The sequence below is a fragment of the Balaenoptera physalus genome, assembly GCF_965194825.1.
Source record: "Balaenoptera physalus genome assembly, chromosome: 18".
NCBI lineage: Eukaryota > Metazoa > Chordata > Mammalia > Artiodactyla > Balaenopteridae > Balaenoptera > Balaenoptera physalus.
The window spans coordinates 9729697-9750304 of NC_138899.1; the positions used below are offsets into that span (position 1 = coordinate 9729697).

General features: G+C 38.8%; 1 protein-coding gene across 3 annotated transcripts in view; it reads left to right on the forward strand.

The window, feature by feature from the left end:
* Positions 1 to 20608, forward strand: part of NALCN (sodium leak channel, non-selective) — a 282121-nt gene that overhangs the window by 2469 nt on the left and 259044 nt on the right. For all 3 annotated transcript variants that reach the window (XR_014255981.1, XM_082434589.1, XM_082434590.1), the window contains exons 3-4: positions 14372 to 14518; positions 17376 to 17558. Coding sequence is in view for 2 of the 3 variants with exons in the window: in XM_082434589.1 (XP_082290715.1) it covers positions 14411 to 14518; positions 17376 to 17558 (291 nt within the window). In the remaining variant the exon portion in view is untranslated. The remainder of the gene's footprint in view (positions 1 to 14371; positions 14519 to 17375; positions 17559 to 20608) is intronic.

Sequence of the window (20608 nt, forward strand, 5' to 3'; positions counted from 1 at the left end):
AGAAATTATAAATTGCCCCCCACCCAGTATCAACATTTTGGAGGTTGTCATGTTATATGATTCTTACCTGTCTCAAGGACTTGTGCAAGAAGTTTTTACACTTTCAAAACTCTTTGTGCGCAAACTTTTAACATTTTAAAATTAATCCTTTCAATTTAAAAATAATTAGATATGAAAGGAATGACAGAAATGGTGGTGAAAAGAGAATAAACAACCATAGTCCCAATAGCCTAATACAAAACATTGTACTATCTGTGTATTTTTAAGACTATATGACTTTTGTGTAGCTGTGGTCATGTGTTGTACATTTTTTTATGCTGTTTTTTCCATTTATTATTTGTCATAAGTATTTTTCATGTTTCTATATAGTTTTCTTCCTTAAAAAATTATAAATGGCTATATAAGACTATGCCCTATGAATATAGGCTCACTTAACATGGCTATAACTCTATCATTGGATATATGCTGTTTCCAGCTTTTCATCATCATAAATAATGTCCTGATAGATAGTTAGAGTATAGGGATTTATTTCTATTGGAAGTTATTATTTTTCATGATAAATTCCAAACAGTGATATTCCTGGAAAAAATGGATTATCTAAATTTTTAAGTAGATATATATTATATATAAATTTATGGAAATATATATATAATATATATTATAGGTTACGGATATGTACATAACTCCAAGTTGGCTTTCTAAAGGTTATGATTCTGAATACGATGATTTATATGCTTTCTGAGGTAAATCTGCCTTCTTTTCAGTATTTGTGGATCATCTTTCCTCTTTTACAGGAATAATAGAAGATAAAATAGCTTGGATTTATGACCTTTGCACTATATAAAGACTTGACCTTTAACAAATTCATCTGAAATCCAGCTGATAAAATATACCTCTTAGAGTAAAATCAAAGTAGGAATGCTATAAAAGTTGTAAAGCTGAATAAAAAGAGCAAGTAAATGCGAGGTCTTTTAGGAAAAAGTGATTTTTGAGCTCCGGTGTCTAATTCTGCTTTTTGCTTTCCTACTCAGACTTCAAATAAATGATCAAAGGAATTTATATAGTGAGAAATCTGTGCCCTACAGGTACAGGGAGAAGAAGACCGTTTGTTCCTAGGCTGTCAACCCTAAGGCATTTCTTGTAGATTCAGTACTGATGGAACTGGGCTCGTGAAACTGATGGGTAAAACTAAGGTTCAGGTCACAATTCCCTTTCTCAGAGATTTGTACAAAAAATAAGTAACAGAGCTTCTGCAGAAGCCCTTAATGTGAAGGGGTGAAGGTTAAAGATGGAGCATTCTGTGGGTAAGACAGAATTCGTTGACTTCTGAGGCAGTTTCTCCATGAGACCCCAGGGCAAGGGCAGCCACACCAAACGGAATGTGCTCAGATGACAGGGGCTGACCCTGTGAGTCCAGAGGTTGGGGCAGGAGACGGGGTTCCGGGGAGGGAGTCCAGGAGAATTAGAAGTATGAGAAGTCAGAGCACTACAGCCAAGGGAATCACTTATGCAGAGATCAAGAGTGAGACTTATCTCCAGTCATGCAAAGGAAGGAGATGAAAAGAGGACTTTGTTTGGGGCAAGGATGCTATATGTGGAAGACAGCCAACACAGACACACAAATCAGCGCTCTTCCTGACGGGGAGAACAGAGCAAATGGAACACGGGCCTTGTTCTAAGGGAAATATAATAATTATTTTGTTTTAGATGGAAAAATATTCAGATGAAGATGGGTTCTCATGGACCAGGAAAAATTAATTAAAAGTAGCCCACATGTAGATCTAGCCTGGTGAACACTTTGAATTTGAAAAATAAAAAAAGGAAAATATTCCATCAGTGTTTTTATCAAGTTGAAAAAAACTATTCACAAGGGAAAGTTTAGACTAGCTTCATTCTCCTCCTCCAAAATTAAAGGATCAGTAAAATAATATACTGAAAATGTGTAATTCTGAAAAATAGCAGAAGACTGTTCTCTTACGATACTGGTATGGCTCAAAATGAAATATAAAAAAGATGAAGAAATACGTATTAGGTGCCTGCTACCAAAAGAAATAAAAGGTGAGGTAGAAGTATGTAAAAACAGAATAGTTCAAAAAATAATTAAATGAGAAAAAAAGCACCTTATAATAATAAAAGTTGCTGTCTTTAATAAAGTTATAATTACAAGCTTTCTATATATAATACACATACTAATTATCATAGCATTATAGTGTAGATAGCCAAAAGTATTCTTGTGTGTATTCATTTTGGGCAACATGGTCCTTAGATGTAGTATTTCCTCAAAAGGTCTATGACCTACGATGGGATAAGGAAGCAGCATTTCAACTTAGGAAGTAAAGAAAACAACAGAACAGAACTAGAGAGGTGAAGAAAGAGGAGATTGTTTAAAAACATGAATGAATTCATGATGAAATAGAAAAGCTTTAGATCTGATAGAAAAAAAATAAAGCCCAGCATTCCAGTCTTTAAGGCCTATTAATGTATAGCTATCTATAGGAGGCATCAGTGTGCCAAGAACTAAGAATGAGGTCAAGAAGGAGAAAAATAAGAATGGGGGCCAATGAAGAAAGGTGTTGGAGAAACTGGGCATGAAATTCTAAGGATGGGTAACTGACCTCAGACTACAAGAATGGAAAAGGAGAGGTGGATGGTGATTTATCAATAGAACAAATGCTAACAGAACTTGGTGGCTGAACCAACAGAATGAAAAGGAGGGGTGGGTGAGGAATGAATCCAGGACCTCAAGCTTGGGTGATTGTGGACATTTTTGCTCCTATTTGTAATGCCTAGGTAGAACAGCTAATCACTTCTTTATCTTTAAGTTAACTGTATCTACAGGTTAACTCCTTTGCTTCTTTATTTCTTTATTAGTTCTTTATTGTTATTATGAAATCCACAGGAGATCAGCTTCACGTATCACGTTTGGAGTAGAGGAAGGATTTTTTTTTAATTACTTATTATTTCTGAAAAGTACAAATTATGGAGGCCTGTGTCAGACAAGATACAAATTTGTATCAGACAAGATATGTCAGTGATGGCTTAAAATACTATTGAGTATATGTTATAAAATTTGCCTGGGGTTAAAAAAAAAGGTAATTCAAGTATGGAAACTTCCTTGGCTTTTCCTCCCAGGAGCTGAAGCTCAGAGAATAAGATAAATATTGTAAATAAGGAATTTAAAATTTCAGAACTAGAGCTTGTTGGATTAGTCTTTCTATTTCTCTCAATTCCATATGTCAATACTTTGTGGAGAAAAGAAATTTTAAACTCTGGGGAACCTCAAAACAATTTTCTACTTTTTATTAAGTAAAAATTGAAAGCAATGTTAAAAGCTAGTTAGTTCAACTAGACAAATTGTTTTTGCTTTGTTCCTTTCAAGAAATGAATAGCCATATTCTAGACTAGAAAATTATAGTAGAAAAGTCAAGGGAAAACCAAATTTCTTAGTTGTCTTCTCATAAGACAAAAATGTATTCTTGTATATCAAATATATTCAAATATATTTCAAATATATTTAAATATATCAAATATATTTTTGTGGAAAATTCTGAAGTTCTCTGAGGAAAACTTAGAATATACTTTATATACATTCAGTTATAGATCAAATTTTTGTCTCAGATTTCTATTTTACCTATATTGTTTATACCAGTCTCTCTTATTTTTTTCCCAAATAACCAGTCTTGACTATCACCTGTAATTTCTGTAGTGTCAAAATGCTCTTCTGAGCATCTAGACCAGTGGTTCCATCACTATTGGGACCAGCACTGGGAGAGTGTGTTAAGAATCACCTGGGGAGTGTTTTTTAAAAACACCATTTCCCATACTTTACCCTGCAAGGTTCTGTTTTAGTATGTCTGAGTGAAAGATGCCCATGGTTGAGAATGTTTACAAACCTCCCTAATGATTCAGATGTTAACCATCTTTGGAAACTACTATTTTAAAACATTCACCATTGTCCAAATTTTGTGAATTCATATTACAAAATTAAACAACCACACACATACATAAATAGATAGCTCCTTTTCATTTTCCATACTATTTAACTACTGTATGGAAAAGTTTTGAAAACCACCATTTTAACCGTCCATCTTCTTTGTCCAACCATTGCAAATTCATTACAAGGTTAATTAACTACAATAAAAAGAGATAATCTCCTTTTCTGATCTTTCATAATATTTAAATGATAGTAGCAGTTTCTTAAAATAATGTGCCTGTCATTGGACTATTGGATGATGAAAACCCATGAAACTTCTGCCACGACCTGGAGGAAACTGGACCTTTCTGAAAAAATTACACCATCAGCCTGTGGTGATTTTTAACTCTGATATTCTTTTCTTAAAAATTTCTTACACCTACCTTGTACCCAAAATAACTCACAAAATTAAAAATGCATATCCTTTCTAAACTTGGAGTGAAAGGCTAGGGCTTGTTAAAAGGATTGACTGAATTTTCTGAGTAGAGAGGTTGGAAAGAGGCTGGTCAGCCTACATGTGTGAGCTGATCGCCTCATTTTGTAATCAATACAGTGATTGAGGAGACAAATACAACTTCTAACCCTCTCCTACTAATGGGCTGTTGGCCTGCAGGGTGCAGTGGTGTTGGGACATCATAGTCTATCCTGAATTCCTTTACCAAATCTAGTGATTTTTAAAGGTCAAAGAAAATTCAATTTTCACAATTAAAAATGAAACAGAACTAAATCTTTGAGGAAGTAATGACACTGTTTTTAAGTATTTATAGAACGAACTAGAAAAAAATATGCTGCTTTTCTTTGGGATTTAGGAAGTAGACTCAGTATAAAAAGTGGGGAACCATTTTCTGTTTTTAATCAGTGTGTTGACAAAAGGAAACGAGAAAAGAAGAGACTGCGGTTGGAGATGGTCCTTTGAAATATTTAGCTTGATCTGTTCGGTGGCCCATCTTGGGTGGCTCTTGCTATCCTGCTGAGACTGGACCACGCATGTAACACTGTTTTTGCAGGGCTGCATCCCGATTTAGCTAGGGCCAAGACGTAGATGAGAAAGCACCCAAATGAAGAGTGCATTTGGAGAGAGAGAGGCAGAGAGATACAGAAAGAGAGATTGCCGCTGTGATCTGGGGTCCAGTTTTAACGATGTTTTAGTTTGCCTGCTAAGTGATGTGCTCTGCTGTTGCTAAGGCAGACCTAGGACTCAGGCAGCTGCCTGCCTTTCCTCCAACCACTAGGAACCAATTAGAAGAAAAGATGCATTGCATTGGGCCAATTAAGTTTCAAGAGCAAAGGGTACTTTGGGAACAGGAGACACTTGCCCCAGGGCATTGCAGTCTAGGTGTTGCCTTGCTCTAATTTAGTTTCACTACTCAGACTTGGGAGAGGCCAGAACTTGGAGACTCCCCATCTCTGTTCGCTGGGGAAAGAGAACGTTCTATTCACAAAGCCCTGGAAAGGTCAGCTTGAAAGACAAGACAACTGAATATCATGGGGGTAAAGGTCAGAAAGTGACCTTGGGTAAGGCACTCACCTTCTCTAAACTTCATTGTCATCTGTAAAAGAGGAATAACAGAGACACCTGCTTTACTGGGGTGTGGGGATCAGTTGATGAGATAATCCACGCAAAGCTCTTAGCCTCACACATGATAAATCCTCAGCAAATGTCAGGCGTCATTTGTTTATGCTTAAAAACTGATGATTTTCATATTTTACTTGTCTTAAATTACAATGAAATTCATCACTGTTGCAAAACATTTGAATTGTACAAAAGTGCTTGAAGTTCAAAAGTAAGTCAAATTCTCTGCCCATTCTTTCCCTCCCTCCCCTACCTCTGTTCTCCCAACAAAATGGACTCCCTGGGTTCTAAACTTGCTTCCAGTTCATGTGGATCTGGGCAAGCTTGCCTCAGACTTTTAATCTGTACAATGGGGATAATACTAAAAACTACATCAAAGAGGTATTACGACCTTGGAATAGTGCCTGGCACAGAGCCAGCTTTTGATAAATGTTGGCTCTCATCTTTCAAGTGAAAAAAAAAAAGAATGCATAATGCTTAAGCTTGATTCTCTTCTAAAATTATGTACAGTAACTCACCACCATGCTACCCTGAGTTGATAAAATGCATAAAATTATGAGCAGCTTCAAGAGTGTGTTAAGAAATTTTATCATTGGAAGTCTCTTGGGAGGTCATCTATTGCAAACTCCCAGATGTGTGTGTAGTCATTCTCTCTGAGAATATCCAGAAAGAAGTGTACCATTTCTTGGAATGGCCAAACACATTATTATTAGAAACTTTTAGATTAAACGGTTCTTTTGTTGAATAAACAGCTACCACTTGCTAACTTCTGATTGGTAGCTTCTATTTAGTCTGGATTTTCCTTGCTAGAAGAACAAAGAACACTACAAAATAGAATCACAACCCTGACAGTGCCCTGAGCTTTGCATTTTGACTATGACAGAAGGACTTCTCTCAATAAAGCTCTTCTTTCTGCCCTAATATAATCTCTGCAGAAAAACATACACTCTTTTACCCATGTATCATAAGTCAGATCTGTTTTCTATTTTTCATGTTCTCAGTACATTCGGTCAAGAATTTATGAGACTAAAACTAACTCTAAGAAATGAAGAAATCTGTCATCCTTAGGAAGTTAAGACAGCTGTCTCTTTACTACATGATGTAAGATTATCAGATAGGAGTTAGTAAATGCTTCTTTATGTGTTTTTTTTTTCCCCACAATTTAGACAAAAGATGATAAAAGCATAATAAACTATCTCTAGGATTCATCCTCAAGGAAAAAGGCTGGATACATGAATAATAACTTCAGCTATCTGAAAGTGACATTTAGATAGATTTGATGAGGCGTTTGATGATTTCTTACCAGAAAAAAAAATCGACACATTTTTATAAATGTGTGGCTGGAATAACTATGATGTGACTCATATAATACAAATGGATTCCGTTTTAAGAGAGGAGAATTTCTGTAGTATTTTCGCAAACAATAATCAATGCTAAGAGAGTTTAGAATTACAAGGTTGTATGATGAGAAAATGTTGAGGGACTTCCCTAGTGGCGCAGTGGTTAAGCCTCCAAGCTCCCAATGCAGGGGGCCTGGGTTTGATCCCTGGTCAGGGAACTAGATCTCACAACTCAGAGTTTGCGAGCCACAACTAAGACCCAGCGCAACCAAATAAATAAATAAATATTTTTTAAAAAATCACGCTTTAAAAAAAAAAAAGTTGAAAAGTAGTTTTCTTTTTATTACCTATTTTATAATGTACTTAATTTTTAATTTAATAGTTCCGTGAATCACTTTGTCTTGGTTCATATCCTGGCTCATCTTTGTACCTAAATTTCTCCATCTGTGAAGTGGTTCTTGTAAGAATCGAATGACATGATGTATGACATGCTTAGAACCAGGCCTGGCATGGGATAAGCCCTCAGTAAACATCTTTGTGGGAAGGAGTCTTTTACATGGCGGTCAGCTTAATTTGGGAGGAAATCAACTGATAAGCTCACTACTTTACCATGGGGAACTTCTGTGTCTTCCAAAGCGTTTCATCTCCTTTTTGTGGGTTTTTTGGTAGATTTGTGTGTGTGTGTGTGTGTGTGTGTGTGTGTGTGTGTGTGTATTTGAGGATTGTTTTCCTTTTTATAAAGCATTCAGACTAGGGAATATCTCTTCAGTTTTACATCACATTCTAGCTATATCACTTTCCCTTAAGCACTGTTGATTGTTAAGATCGAGAGTCAGAGCATCACTGAACAGGAAACCCCGGGGTCGCTGGGGTCCAGCGTGGGAAAGCACCACGTGCCAGGCTGTCAAGGCTGTAAGAGGCGGGCTCGTGGAGGGAGGTGCAGGGTGCCCAGGCAGCACGGGACACCCGTCCTCGGTGCCCAGAGCCGAGCACTGAGTTGATCTGGGCTTGAAGAACTAGAGGACAAGTTTCAGACCCTCGAGACGGGGAGACAGGACACTCAGCTGGGCAGAGAGAGGTGCAGTCACCCCAGGCTCTGAGGCCCCAGGGTACCCGGGAGTTGGAGGAAGGGCCAGTGCTAGGTTAAGTGTGAGGCAGGGCAGAAGGATTTGGGGTAACATAAAACAAGACAGAAATAGTGGGGTTTTCCTCCTAATTTAAAACCACGGCATAAAATGTTATGATTGTGTATTCATTTGTTCTGAATGGACATGTCCTCTGTCAGGAAGAAAATTTGGCCAGACAAAAACAGACAGTCTAACTTTAAGAACCAATGACATTTGTCAGCTCCAGCTTGAGGAATAAGCATCCCCTTTGGTCTTCACATTGTTATTATGATGCGCTGAAGTACAGTGGAAGCTTTTAATATGCATACACCAGGCATATGGGGAAAGGCAGGAAACTCTTCTTGTTCCAATGGAGATATATAGGGTGGTTTGTTGTTTGGGGTTCTGTGGCCATTTAAAAAAAGAGGGAGACATAGAAATATTGAAATAAGAATTGTTTGTAATGCCCACATCAAAAAAAATTGGTAACATTGAATTCAGTTGTCTCCCAAAATATGTGGTGATACCTTTCTCAACAACAAATTCAACATTGGTGCTTAATCTAGAAGATGTGCTTGTATCTGTTTGCCCAGCAAGGCCTTGCACATGTAAGGTTGTAAATGAGCTTAGGAGACCAGAAAGACAAGGAAGGGCAGATGTTTGAAGGTGGTATTTATTAGTAGTTAGGGTTTTCTGTGCCTGCATATTTATTGACAGAGAAAGATTTCACAGGATACTGCTAGATGAAAAAAAAAAAGCTGGTTACAAAACAACGTTTAAGCACAAATACTTAAAAATAAATATATGCATGGAAAACATACAGTATACGGAAAAGAAGATACTAAAAGAGATACACTCCAGACTTCCCTGGTGGTCCAGTGGTTAAGACTGCGCTTCCACTGCAGGGGGCACGGGTTCAATCCCGGGTCCGGGAACTAAGATCCCGCAGGCATGACGTGCGGCGTGGCCAAATAAATTTTAAAAAAAAGATATACTCTGTATCCCATTGGAGAGTAAGCGCTCCAGCTAAAGGAAATTTCAGGAGGAGAGAGAGCATATTTGATTATAGCTCTGCTGCGGCACTTTGCCTCGTGGCTGGCACAATGTATGCACTCAACGAATACTTTGCCAAAATAATTGAGTGCCTAGAATTCCTGATGGTTTTCACTTTGTTTCTTGTTTCGTTTTTATATTTCTAATTTTCCTACCACAAAATTTTTGTGTAATGAGAATAAAATTAAAATAAAATGAATTTCTTCTAGTTTAATGTAAGGTTTAGGTATCTGAGGTCTAGGAAGGGACCAGTTGGTCAGCTTTCCTGGCTTGTTTGTGAATCTCGTTATGTCTGGTAGCACAGATTCAGAGGCATATTGGGGATCAACTATTCAATCGGAGGTGATGTGGGGGCTAGCGATGAGGTAGTGAAAGAATAAGAAAACCAGCAGGTGGAGGTTGTAGAATGAGAGCAGAGTGGTCAGAGGCTCACCTTTAATTATCTCCTCTGCTTTTAAATTAAGTATGTCTGCTGTGTCAGGAACATGGGGCATTCAGGAATTCCAGGAGGAAAGAGACCAGGTGTGTTTTGCGAGTGCTGAATCCACATCACCTAACACGATGGTTTGGATGATTTTTTTTTTTTTAATGAATGCATTTATGTAAGCATGAATGAATGAAAAACCTCTGCTGGCAATGAAGGCCACTCCGCCAAAGACAAAGAAGTAAAGCTTGGGGAGAGAAGTTGGAGGCATATTATTGAACATTTTGTTTTCTTAATTTCCTTCCCAAATTGTGACAGCAATGAGATAAAAGCCCACCCTTAAATGTGTGGGTATCTTGGATAGGACAGTAGCTAAATGATTCCACTTGAACTTGTAAAGACCCCAGAGTTTGTGCACATAAATGACCAGAAGACGAGTTGTTGATTTCGATGTGTCACCAGTTGTAATGACACCTAATGACTAGAAATAAATCAGTGACTTCTGTCTTCTTTGGGGGCTTTTTAGAATAAAATAGATGCTGTAAGTCTGCTGGAGTGGTATGTTTCTCTTGTCTACACTTTTATTCCCAAACATCAAATCTTTCAGGTGTTACAAACGAATCACACGTAGAGACAAAAACTCTTTGTGAGTTAAAGTAGGGAATAGGAAGCACCGATGTGGGATCGGCAGCAGAGGACAGAGGGGACACAGCTGGAAAAAGGTGCTGAAGCAGTTGAGAAAGGTTGGAGGGTGGCGGGTAGCGGGGTGTTCGGCCAACTCAAGTGGAGTGTGTGGGTGTGAGTGTGAAAGAAACGCAAGTGAAAATCCCTGGCTCTCAGTGTCCTTGAAACATAAGGTTAAATAAGCTCCAGGAACGCCTTGCTGTTCCCATCACATGTCACGGTGCCTGGTACCACAGTGGATTCGTAGTATTTTCTGTGTGAATGAATGAATGGGAGACAGGATAAGGGGAGGTTGCCTGGGTTACAGGAAAGACCATCTCAGTGTGTTGGAAAGCTGATTCTAATATAAAAGACAGGACATATTAGAAAGGGTGATGTTAGGAATTCCCTGGTGGTCCAGTGGTTACAATTCTGTGCTTTCACTGCCGGGGCCAGGTTCGATCCCTGGTTGGGGGACTAAGATCTTGCAAGCTGCACAGCGTTGCCGGAAGAAAAAAGGGGTGGTGTTTGTGACCCTCCAGACCTGAGGTCCCGTGGCCTGGAAGGGGCTCTAGTAACGGGGATAAAGGGACAGGGGCCTTGGACGTACGTGGAGTGAGGAAGGAGGAAAGAAGTCACCAGTGAGGATCTGTGACGAGGGAATCTGTGCACGTGTGGGGACCTGCCTGTGGGGACTGGGAAAGTTCAGGGCAGTAGGATCTGGGAATTGAGAGGAGGGGGTGAAGTAGAAGTATGTCGGACCGCTAGCACCCGTCCTGTTGATTTTCAAGTGATGATGGTGCTGGCATGGCTACAGTTGAGGGAGAAGCCACGTAGGTATATGACTCAGTAATAGAAGCTGCTGGCCATCGACAGACGGTGATGGAAACTGTGCGAGCAGATGCTCATTTGAGGGGTTAAGTACAGAGGACAGGCACATGGGACAGCAGGTAAAGGGCATGCTAGAAACCATAATGTAGAAGATGGAAGATTCAGAAGACGAATGCAAACCCAAGAGAGTTCCAAGGAGAAGAAAAGACCCACAGGGTTGCAAGTACCTCACAGCTAAAGAAAAATGAATATATTTTCTTTCGGTCCAGAGAGAGCTGGGGTGACCTGAGGAAGTAAAATATTGCTGTCACGGACTACAAAACTGGATTTTAACCATTTAAAAGAGAGCCATGAACCAAAGTGTCTTTTCTCCCTGAGTTGCCACTAGCTGTTTCCAAGTAAAAGATTCACCAATGAACATATTACAACTGTGTAGCCTCCACCCACTGTTGAACTATTTAAATACCAGCTACTTTTAATAAGTGTGAAAAAGCAACTGGAAACCCCGCTTGTCAAACTTAGTGCACTGCGTTATGAAGGACACTTCTGTAAACAGAGAAAAAAAAATATCGTGTTAGTACATGATAGTGATAAGGCTAAGATACACAGAAGCAATTTCCCATCAAAATAATAAGCGTACCTAGGATACTTAAATATTCCTCCTGGTCTTTATCAGGGGGATAATAGGTTTGCTGTACTCAGTTATATTGATTCAACATGAATGAATGTGTATGACAATATTTCTGTATATAAAGGAAAATTATTGCAATTAATTGCCTCAAATTAATGTTGGATTCTTCATATGTTTGTAACTTGAACTTATTTAATATTATTAAATCAGTTATAGTTTCAGTGATTCAGGAGCTAGTTGTTGATAAATACCTATTTGTTGAGTTTTAATATATATGTGGATTAACCAGGTTTTCCTGGGCACTGTTTGATTTGGTGACACTTTGGTATTAGGTCAGTTTTGAAAGCAGATGATAACTGATGTCATTCATTGTAGTTGCACAGTTTTGGTGGCTCAAATATAGCCATCGTGGAGATTTTTTAAAAAAATAAAAATAAATTCTGGATGTCTACTTCTCTAAGATAACAAATCCATAATCAAAAATCGGTTTTGCTCCAGATGGAATATTAGTAATACAAGGGTGCATGGAATTCATATGTGACGATTTCACATTTATACATCAAAATTTTTTCAGACCTTAACTTATGGCCGGATCACAGAGCAATAAATGGCCATCCATAAGCTGCCACTGGCTCAGTGGAAAGGTAGTAAGGCTGGTACCTAGGCCTGTACATTTTTCTTGTATCATCTTTGAACTACACTGTAAAACCTCTCTTTATTTCCTCCTTTGTGTTGTGTGAAATCTTGAAGGATTTCTGAAAGATCCCGTATCCAGTTTTTGGGTACATAGGAGACTGTCATTCAAGACGCATCCCAAATTGAGGCCACCAGATGTTCCCCCGCTCCACAGTAAATCCGAGAACAAGCATAATTTGAATATCCTGCATATATTTACATATCAATGTCAAGAGTCCCTAACTCCAATTATGTAAAATAAAATTAATTAGTGCAGCCTCCTGCAAAACCCATATTCAAATCCAGTATTCAGGGCAAGGCAGCCTGGAAATACCTAGCACATCTTAAAGGCAATTAGCTTGATTTCTTCTGGGAATAAAAGGGCCAGGCAGATGCGCTTACCTTGGTGCATCAAGGAGAACAGACATAGAGGTAGGCGCTCGAACACAGGGAATGGGATCAAAGGCGATTGGTCCTGAGCTTCTGTGTTCTCTTTCCCAGTGAATGTTGCACACATTTACACAATCTGCAAACACATTCACGTTCTTCTCCTGCTCCCACGAGGATTGAGTGGCACTCGCTGTCCTTGGTTAGGTTTCTTTCTCCAGCCCCAAGGAGCAGCAGAGAGCAGAGCCAGTGCACCTTCCTGGTGATGGAACTACTGCATTTTCCTGACTCGGCGTCGCCATGGCTGTGTGCTGCCTGGAGGACCTTTACCCTCCCTTACCTGCCTTTAGAAATTCTCCTAATCATTCCTCAGCACCAGTTTGGTCTACTACGAACACCTTAGACTTTGTAGTCAGAGCTTCCTTTAAAACCTCAAGTTTGCTTTGGTGACCTTGGTTGCTGCCTCGAGACTGGACTTCCTCATGCTTGCATAAAAAGACAAGATGCTTCCTTTCTTCCACCAGTTGTAAAAATTAAATATCATTGCTAAGTGCCCAAAACATAGTTCACATCCAGAAAATGTTAGCTCCTCTCCTTCCTTTAAGACTCAAGCCAGGGACTTCCCCGGTGGCGCAGTGGTTAAGACTCCGAGCTCCCAGTGCAGGGGGCCTGGATTTGATCCCTGGTCAGGTGACTAGATCCCACATGCATGCCGCAACTAAGAGTTTATATGCCACAGCTAAGGAGCCCGTGAGCCGCAACTAAGATCTGGCACAACCAAATAAATAAATAAATATTTTAAAAAACAAAAAGATTCAACGCAGGTGTTAATCAAAGGAGAAGTCTCTGTGGGTGCAGGGGTGATCAGGCACCGCCTGCCTTTACAGTATCTCCTCCCACATTTTTGCACTTACATTTGCTACTTGTGTCCTGAGGGCCCAACGTGTAGCTGCTGGATTGTGGCTGGTGGTAGCGATGGCTAAAGGGAGGTGACATGTATAGCAAGATGGGGATGACTCCGAATTGTGGAAATCTAAGTGGAAAGCAGGCATTTCATCATACCCCTCTTCAGTATGCTTTGGGTTTACTTCAGAGTTGGTAGAAGAATTGGTATAGTTACAAAATTCATAAAAGAAAAAAACGCTTTATTTAGAGTAGATTCTGCCCCATTCTCTCTGGCTCCCATCCACTATGGCAAGGACAAAACTGGGAGGTCAACTTGGGTCTATCCTATTGTTGGAAATAAATGTCTGTGAGTGTCACATTAAATTAACCCCAGGGGAAAATTCTGAGAATGATCTGAGTAGTTTATCTGGACTGGTCAGCTGTGCTCTGGCACTGACCACCTTTAAGTGGAGACAGCTCTAGGTATATGAACATAAACCTCAAAAAATTTCCTATTCATATGTGAACCCTAAGAGGCAAAGCTATTTTACCCCAGTTAATCCAGACCCCAGTGGTCTCTAAAGTAGCACACAGAATGTTTTATGATGTGCACAAGACGATCTGTTGGGTTGAGAGAAAAAAATTCAAGTTTTTTTTATTAACTTTTATCTCATCCTTTAAAAATTCCTAGCTGCATGTATTGATTATATACAGTATAATAGAACATGAGTGTAATTAACAAATGCCTAGGCATGCATGGGAGACTCTCTTTTTGTGATTAGGGTAAGGATGGTTTAGGGCACTAACACCCTCTCCATTTCCGCTTCCAGACTGTGGTTTTGAACTTGCTCCCCAGAGCTAACTTCAGCATGCTCAAAAGGAAGCAGAGCTCCAGGGTGGAGGCCCAGCCAGTCACTGACTTTGGTCCTGATGAATCTCTGTCGGACAACGCAGACATACTCTGGATTAACAAGCCAGTAAGTTTCTTTTTGGAAGTGTGGAGAGGCCCACGCTGATATAAAGGAAATTTGATTCATTTAATTCAAAACTCATGTAGCTTTGGCTTTGAAATGTCTGAACTGCATAGAACGTGGATGAGTCTCGGAGTCTGCAGGTTGAGAACAATCCCGATGAAATAATGAGGTGCCGCTGTGAGTTATTCACAGAGGAAGGCAGGGGAGGTGGTCTGGCTCCCCCTCCTCCCCTCAGAGTCACGAAATGTGGAGTTAATACCACTTCTCACGTTGACCAAAAGCTGGAGACTGAGATGGGGAACCTGTTCGACCAGACTTCCTTTACTTACCTTCTCATGATGCAGGAGTCTGAGGAGATAATCGGAAGTTTGGAATTAAAGGTCTCCTTCTGAGTTGCACGGAAAGGTTAATGAGATAGTGGATAGTGTCTCTGAAGAACTTTGTCACCTTCTCTGCCTAATTAAGCTGATGGGAACTTGAGGGGAAGCCTGACTACACCAAGTGTCATTGTACACGAGACAGTCTAGCAGCCAGAGCTGGGGCGGAAGGCAGAGTCACAGGGCTGGGAAGCTCAGCTCTAGGATCCTGAGCGGTATAGACTCCTTTATCAAACCAGCAGCAGGGGCTGAAGTCAGGAAATGAACCGCTACTCTCGCAGTGCTTGCCTTTCCCTTGACCTTGACCATGATAAAGATGATCGGCCTTGGTCCCCCGTCCTTTCCCGTCTAATCTGTCCTCAAGACTGCTTCTCGCCTGCTCACATTTCTTTCCACATTTCCGTGTCTGTTTACGTCACCCTTCTGCTTTACGATCATTGAAACATCCCTGTTACCTACGGTGCAAATCAAAATGCGTTAGTATCACATGCAAAGCTCTTTATATTGTGGTTCTAACTTGTTCAGCAACTGCCCTTTCCTGCATCTACACTCTGTTCACTTGTCGGTGGCTTCCTGCTCCTCTGAGATGTTCGGCCAGTTCACATTGTTTCCTTTGCCCGGAGACCCTTTCCCAGCAGCTCAGATGAGTCACATCCCCCTCACCCATGAAGCCTGGCTCAGATGTGACCCCTGCCCCCATCCACTCTGAGTTTCCTCCTTTGACCCTTCCCCACCACAGATGGAATGAACCTCTTCTTTTTCCACTTATCCTACTTTATATGTAAGTAGAAATGATATTGTATATAAATATCTATGTTATGCGTATCAGACTGAAAGTAATGATGAGTCAAAACTGTGTTGTTTCCATTTGTGTGTCCTCAGAGCCCAGCATAAGTTCTGACACATAGTGGGTCTTCCATTCATGTTTAGAGAGTTTGAACGGAATAGACAATAAAGCAGTCGCTAACTTTTTCTTAGTATCCACCACATACAGAGCTTTCTGAGAACTTCTGAAGAAGGTAGTTTTATAGATGTAGGCGTGTAAACACTAACTAGAATGATTAATGCTTAATGAGAATTCATTCTTTAAATTCACAACAGTTTTGTTGTGGGAGAACCCATCTTTTGAAACTCTTTTGTAATTAGATCCTTTGTGTTGGAGGCCCAGATGGGGCTAAATTTACACACTGATGTTTATTGAAGCGCTTCCTAATTGCCATGAAAAGTACATCAACTTTTAAAGTTAATCATCAGTGACTTGTATGGTATGGAATTAGCAGCATTATGTCTTCATGCAAATCTTACAACTTTCAGATTAGTATTATAACCCACTCACCAGCCTACAGGGGTCTGAGTCTCCTCAAAGTTCTGACAATTTTTCTGTTTCTCATTGTGGGGGCTTGCTAGCTTGTGTAGCTGCAGAACCATCTACTATGAAACTAAAACATCTTTCAGGGGGAGTATATTAAAGGATTAATGTGACTGCGTATATATATACAGGACAATCAATAAATAACACATTGAAATTACGTTTAGGAATTGTGTACTAACTGATGAGCTAGTAATATTAATTGTGTAGGTTTAGCATGCAGATGCGTTAATATTTTTTCTCCTAGGTATTAGTTTTCATAATAAGATGTTATACGTGAGTAATTTTATGTCCTACACATGTATACACACACATTTATCTTTTTAATTCCTACTTCTTTAGGTTGGGGTTAAGGAAAGTCTTCAAACAGCACATGCACTGCCAGAATTGCACACAGACTTATTTTTTGGCATTTTAGGAGAGATATCTGGGCTAAATTTTTATAAAACATGTTCTCCAAAGTAAAGAGGAAAGTCCATTTATTATTAAGCTTTGAAAATATAGGATGAGAGCAGATTTTAAAACATATTTTTATACAAGGGTGTTACATATAAGATACAATAGAAAGAAAACCCTTCTTATGGAATATGTATCAATTTATTTTAAGAAGCATTTGAGGTCTACTAGGATAGGCCACTGTGCTAGATTCCAGGGAAGTTACAATAAATATGGTCCCCGTTTCTAGGTGCTCATAGTACCTAAAAAAGTATGAAAGTAATAGCACGTCACTTTTCTATCGATATATATTTTGATGGAATCAGAATCTCCCTATATTATGGCCTTATGCCCTGGTAAGTATCAGAGCCATTGGGGTAGCCTGACCTGGTTCACATCGAAGCTTTGGCTTTTATTAATGCAGGGCCACAGACAAGCCCCTTAACCTTCCTTAGTGTTTTCATGTGGAAATTAGGCTGCTTTGAGAATTAAACGATGTAAAATACGTGAAAATATTTAGCACGTTACAAGTGTTTAACGTGTTAGTTTCCTTCTTCCTTTTCTCCCTACTGGTGAAATATTTCCATCTCGCTATTACGTTTTCCAAATAGCATGGTTCATAACGCAAGTTTAGGATATTTCGTGGCATCAAGGTAGTAACTCTGGACCATCTCTGCAGTGGGTTCATTCTCTGCTGCGCATCTGTGCCATCATCAGCGTCATTTCTGTCTGCATGAACACGCCCATGACCTTCGAACACTACCCTCCTCTGCAGTACGTGACCTTCACCCTGGACATTCTGTTGATGTTCCTCTACACGGCAGAGATGATAGCCAAAATGCACATCCGGGGGATTGTCAAGGTGAGTGTTTCCATGTTATTTAAGCTAAAAACCAAAGTGCATTGAAAATCTAAATCAGTTTAATGCTTTCACATTAATTTCAGTCAGACAAAACGTCTGTTTATTTTTTCGATATTGAAGTCCTTTTAAAAAGGGTATAACTCCAGATGTTGGTGAAAATATAATACATTAAGAATAATTCAAAAGTGAAGTCAATTGTGTAAGGCACAAAGTCTTGGAATATCTGAGAAGGAGCCAGATGGCCCCACTGCTGACTTCGTGAAGGCCAGAGGAGGGTCTTTCATGCCACCTACGGGGTGAGCATGCCACCTAGCCCGAGGAGGCACCTGTTGATTCATGGAACGCAGAATAAACGTCATGTGATAAATTTGCAGTGCTGTGGTAATCAGCAGGATCTCATTTGCCTGAGGCATTCTGAAGATATTAAGAGGTAAAAAGAAAGGACTTGAAATGGAAAGGAATTCCAGGACTGTAACACAAGGAATGGGTAACGTGAAATTGGCACCTTTGGGAGACAATAAATAAATAAATAAAAGGAAAAGGAAAAGAAAGAAAAAGAAAAGGAAGAAAATTTCTGTCCCGGGATATCTCTTCCTTCTGTAACCCTAACCTTCACAGAGGGTTTTTATTTATTTATATTTTAACCTTCATTAGATATACGTAGATGATGCTGTCTCTAAAGTATTTCAAATTGTACTGTTTAGAGAGGCAGTGGTATAATGAAAGAGCAGAATGGGTGTTAGGGTCTGACAAATGACAGATTTGACTCAAATCCTAGCCTTTTCTTTTACTGGCTGTATCAGCATCTCAAGTGAGTTAATTTTGATGAAGAAGGGCCTTATTTTGTATAAGGGTTTCAAGACTTTAACAAGATGATGCTTAAGATATAGTTATTGGGTCAATTTTTTTGCTTCTCTTTACAATAATTCATTGTGTGCTATCTTTAAAAGAGGGGGTTCACAGTCAATGCACTACTTTTTTCACTTTTAACTTTTTAAAAACTTTTTATTATGGAACTTTAAAAATTTACCTGAAAGTAGAGATTATAGTTGTAATGAATCCCTGTAACTCAGCATCAACAGTTATTGGTATTTGCCCAGTTCTATTTCATTTTAAAGCAAATCTGAGAAATCAGATTATTTCAGAAACAACTTCTTATTCATCGCTGACTGACAAAATCTTTTTTTTTACATATTGCATCTAGCACAATTATCAATAATTCCTTAATGTAGGCTAATACCCCATCCATATTCATAATTCCCCAGGTGTCTAAAATATTTTCTTTTACAGTTAGCTTCTTTGAATCAGGACTCAAAGAAGCTGCACAAAGTGTATTTGTTATATTTTAAAATCTCATTTAAGTCTTTTTAAATCCTTTAGGTCTCAGCCCCACATGCCCCGCAAAAAAATTTTCCATGTCATTGATCCATTGGGAAAGTGAGTCTTTTGTCTTGCAGAATGTGCTACAGTCTAGGTTTGGTTAATTGCTTCCTGGTGGCTCTATTTAATAGTTTCTGTTTACTCCATATCCCCTGAACCTTTTTGACTGTTGACCAGTGATGCACACAGGTGTCTCTTTCACCACGTGGTCACCACAAAACAGGTTGTCTAACTTTTGGATATTTGCCAATATGTTAGGTGGCAAATGGTAACTCAGTGTGGTTTTAATTTGCATCTCCGTTTGACGAGTGAGGTTGAACCTGATTCTATGTATATAAAAGCCATTTTCAAGTTGTCATTATTTTTCACTCAAATTTTGGGCACTTTCTGTGTGTTAGGAATATTAGCCCTTTATGATGTAAGTTGCAGTTATTTTTCCCCATTTGTCATTGTCTTTGGCTCTGCCTGTGGTTACTGGTACCACACACACTTCTTCCCGTCCCAGATCATGGGCAATCTTTCCATTCTATCAAGTCTGCTCCCACACCTTAAAGGACTGTTTTACAGTTTTCCTCATGTAGATTTTGCATGTTTTTTGTTATATTTATGCTCTGATTTTTTTTTTTTTTTTTGCTCTTGGCGTGGGGTCTTATCTTTTATTATGTATTCTTACTTACTGTTGTTCTTTTAAATGAAGGCTGTTGATTTATGTATGTTAATATTATATCCTGCCACTTTACTAAATTAACTAAATTCGTGTATTGTTTATAGTAGTTTTTCCATTCATTCTTTTGTTATTTCCATATCACCATATCGTATACAAATAAAGACAGGTTTGCCTTTTTCTTTCCAATTCTTATGCCTCTAATTGCTGCCACTTATTTAATTGGGCCAGCTAATAATACCTACAAAATTTTAAATAGTTTTAGAGACAGTGCCCATCTCTGCTTAGCTCCTGGCTTTATTTAGAACACCTCTATTGTTTCCTAATTACGTAATCTGAAGGATTTGCGTTTGAAGTATGAATATTTTATCAAGTTAAGGGAATAAACATCAATTCCAACTTTTGAGAGTTGTACCTTGAATAGCTTTTAAATTTTGTTGAATGATGATTTTTCTCCTTAGCTCTTGTAATAGCATGGATTTCCTAATAATTGAACTATCCTTACATTCCCAGAAAAAACTCAGCTGGGTCATGACACAGTTTTGTTCTGTTTTAATCGGTTATTCCATTATATTTGTTATTATTTTCCTTGTTTAAATTTTGTCTAATCTTTGTCAGGTTTTGATGTTAGATTTTCTCTGTGTATGTGTGTGTGTGCACTTATATGCTCTAAAATAATCTGAGTAATCTTGAAATTATTTTAACTTGGAAAGTTTGTTAGAAATCCTCTGTGAAACCATCTGATTCTAGTGCTTTTTTGATAGGACTCCCTCTTCTTTCTGTTTCTCCTAGGGAAATTGGTCTGTTTAGACTTGCTTAGTCTCTTGGGGGTCTGTTTGATGAAGTAAATTTTCTTATGAAATTATCCACTATTTAGTTTGTTTAATTTACTAACAGTATATGTTTATTATGCACTGATTTCCAGCTAAAATATCTGTACAGCTCTTTACCAAACAATCTGAAAACTTATTAAGAAAAGTGTAACCTGATGCTTAAAATAGAACAC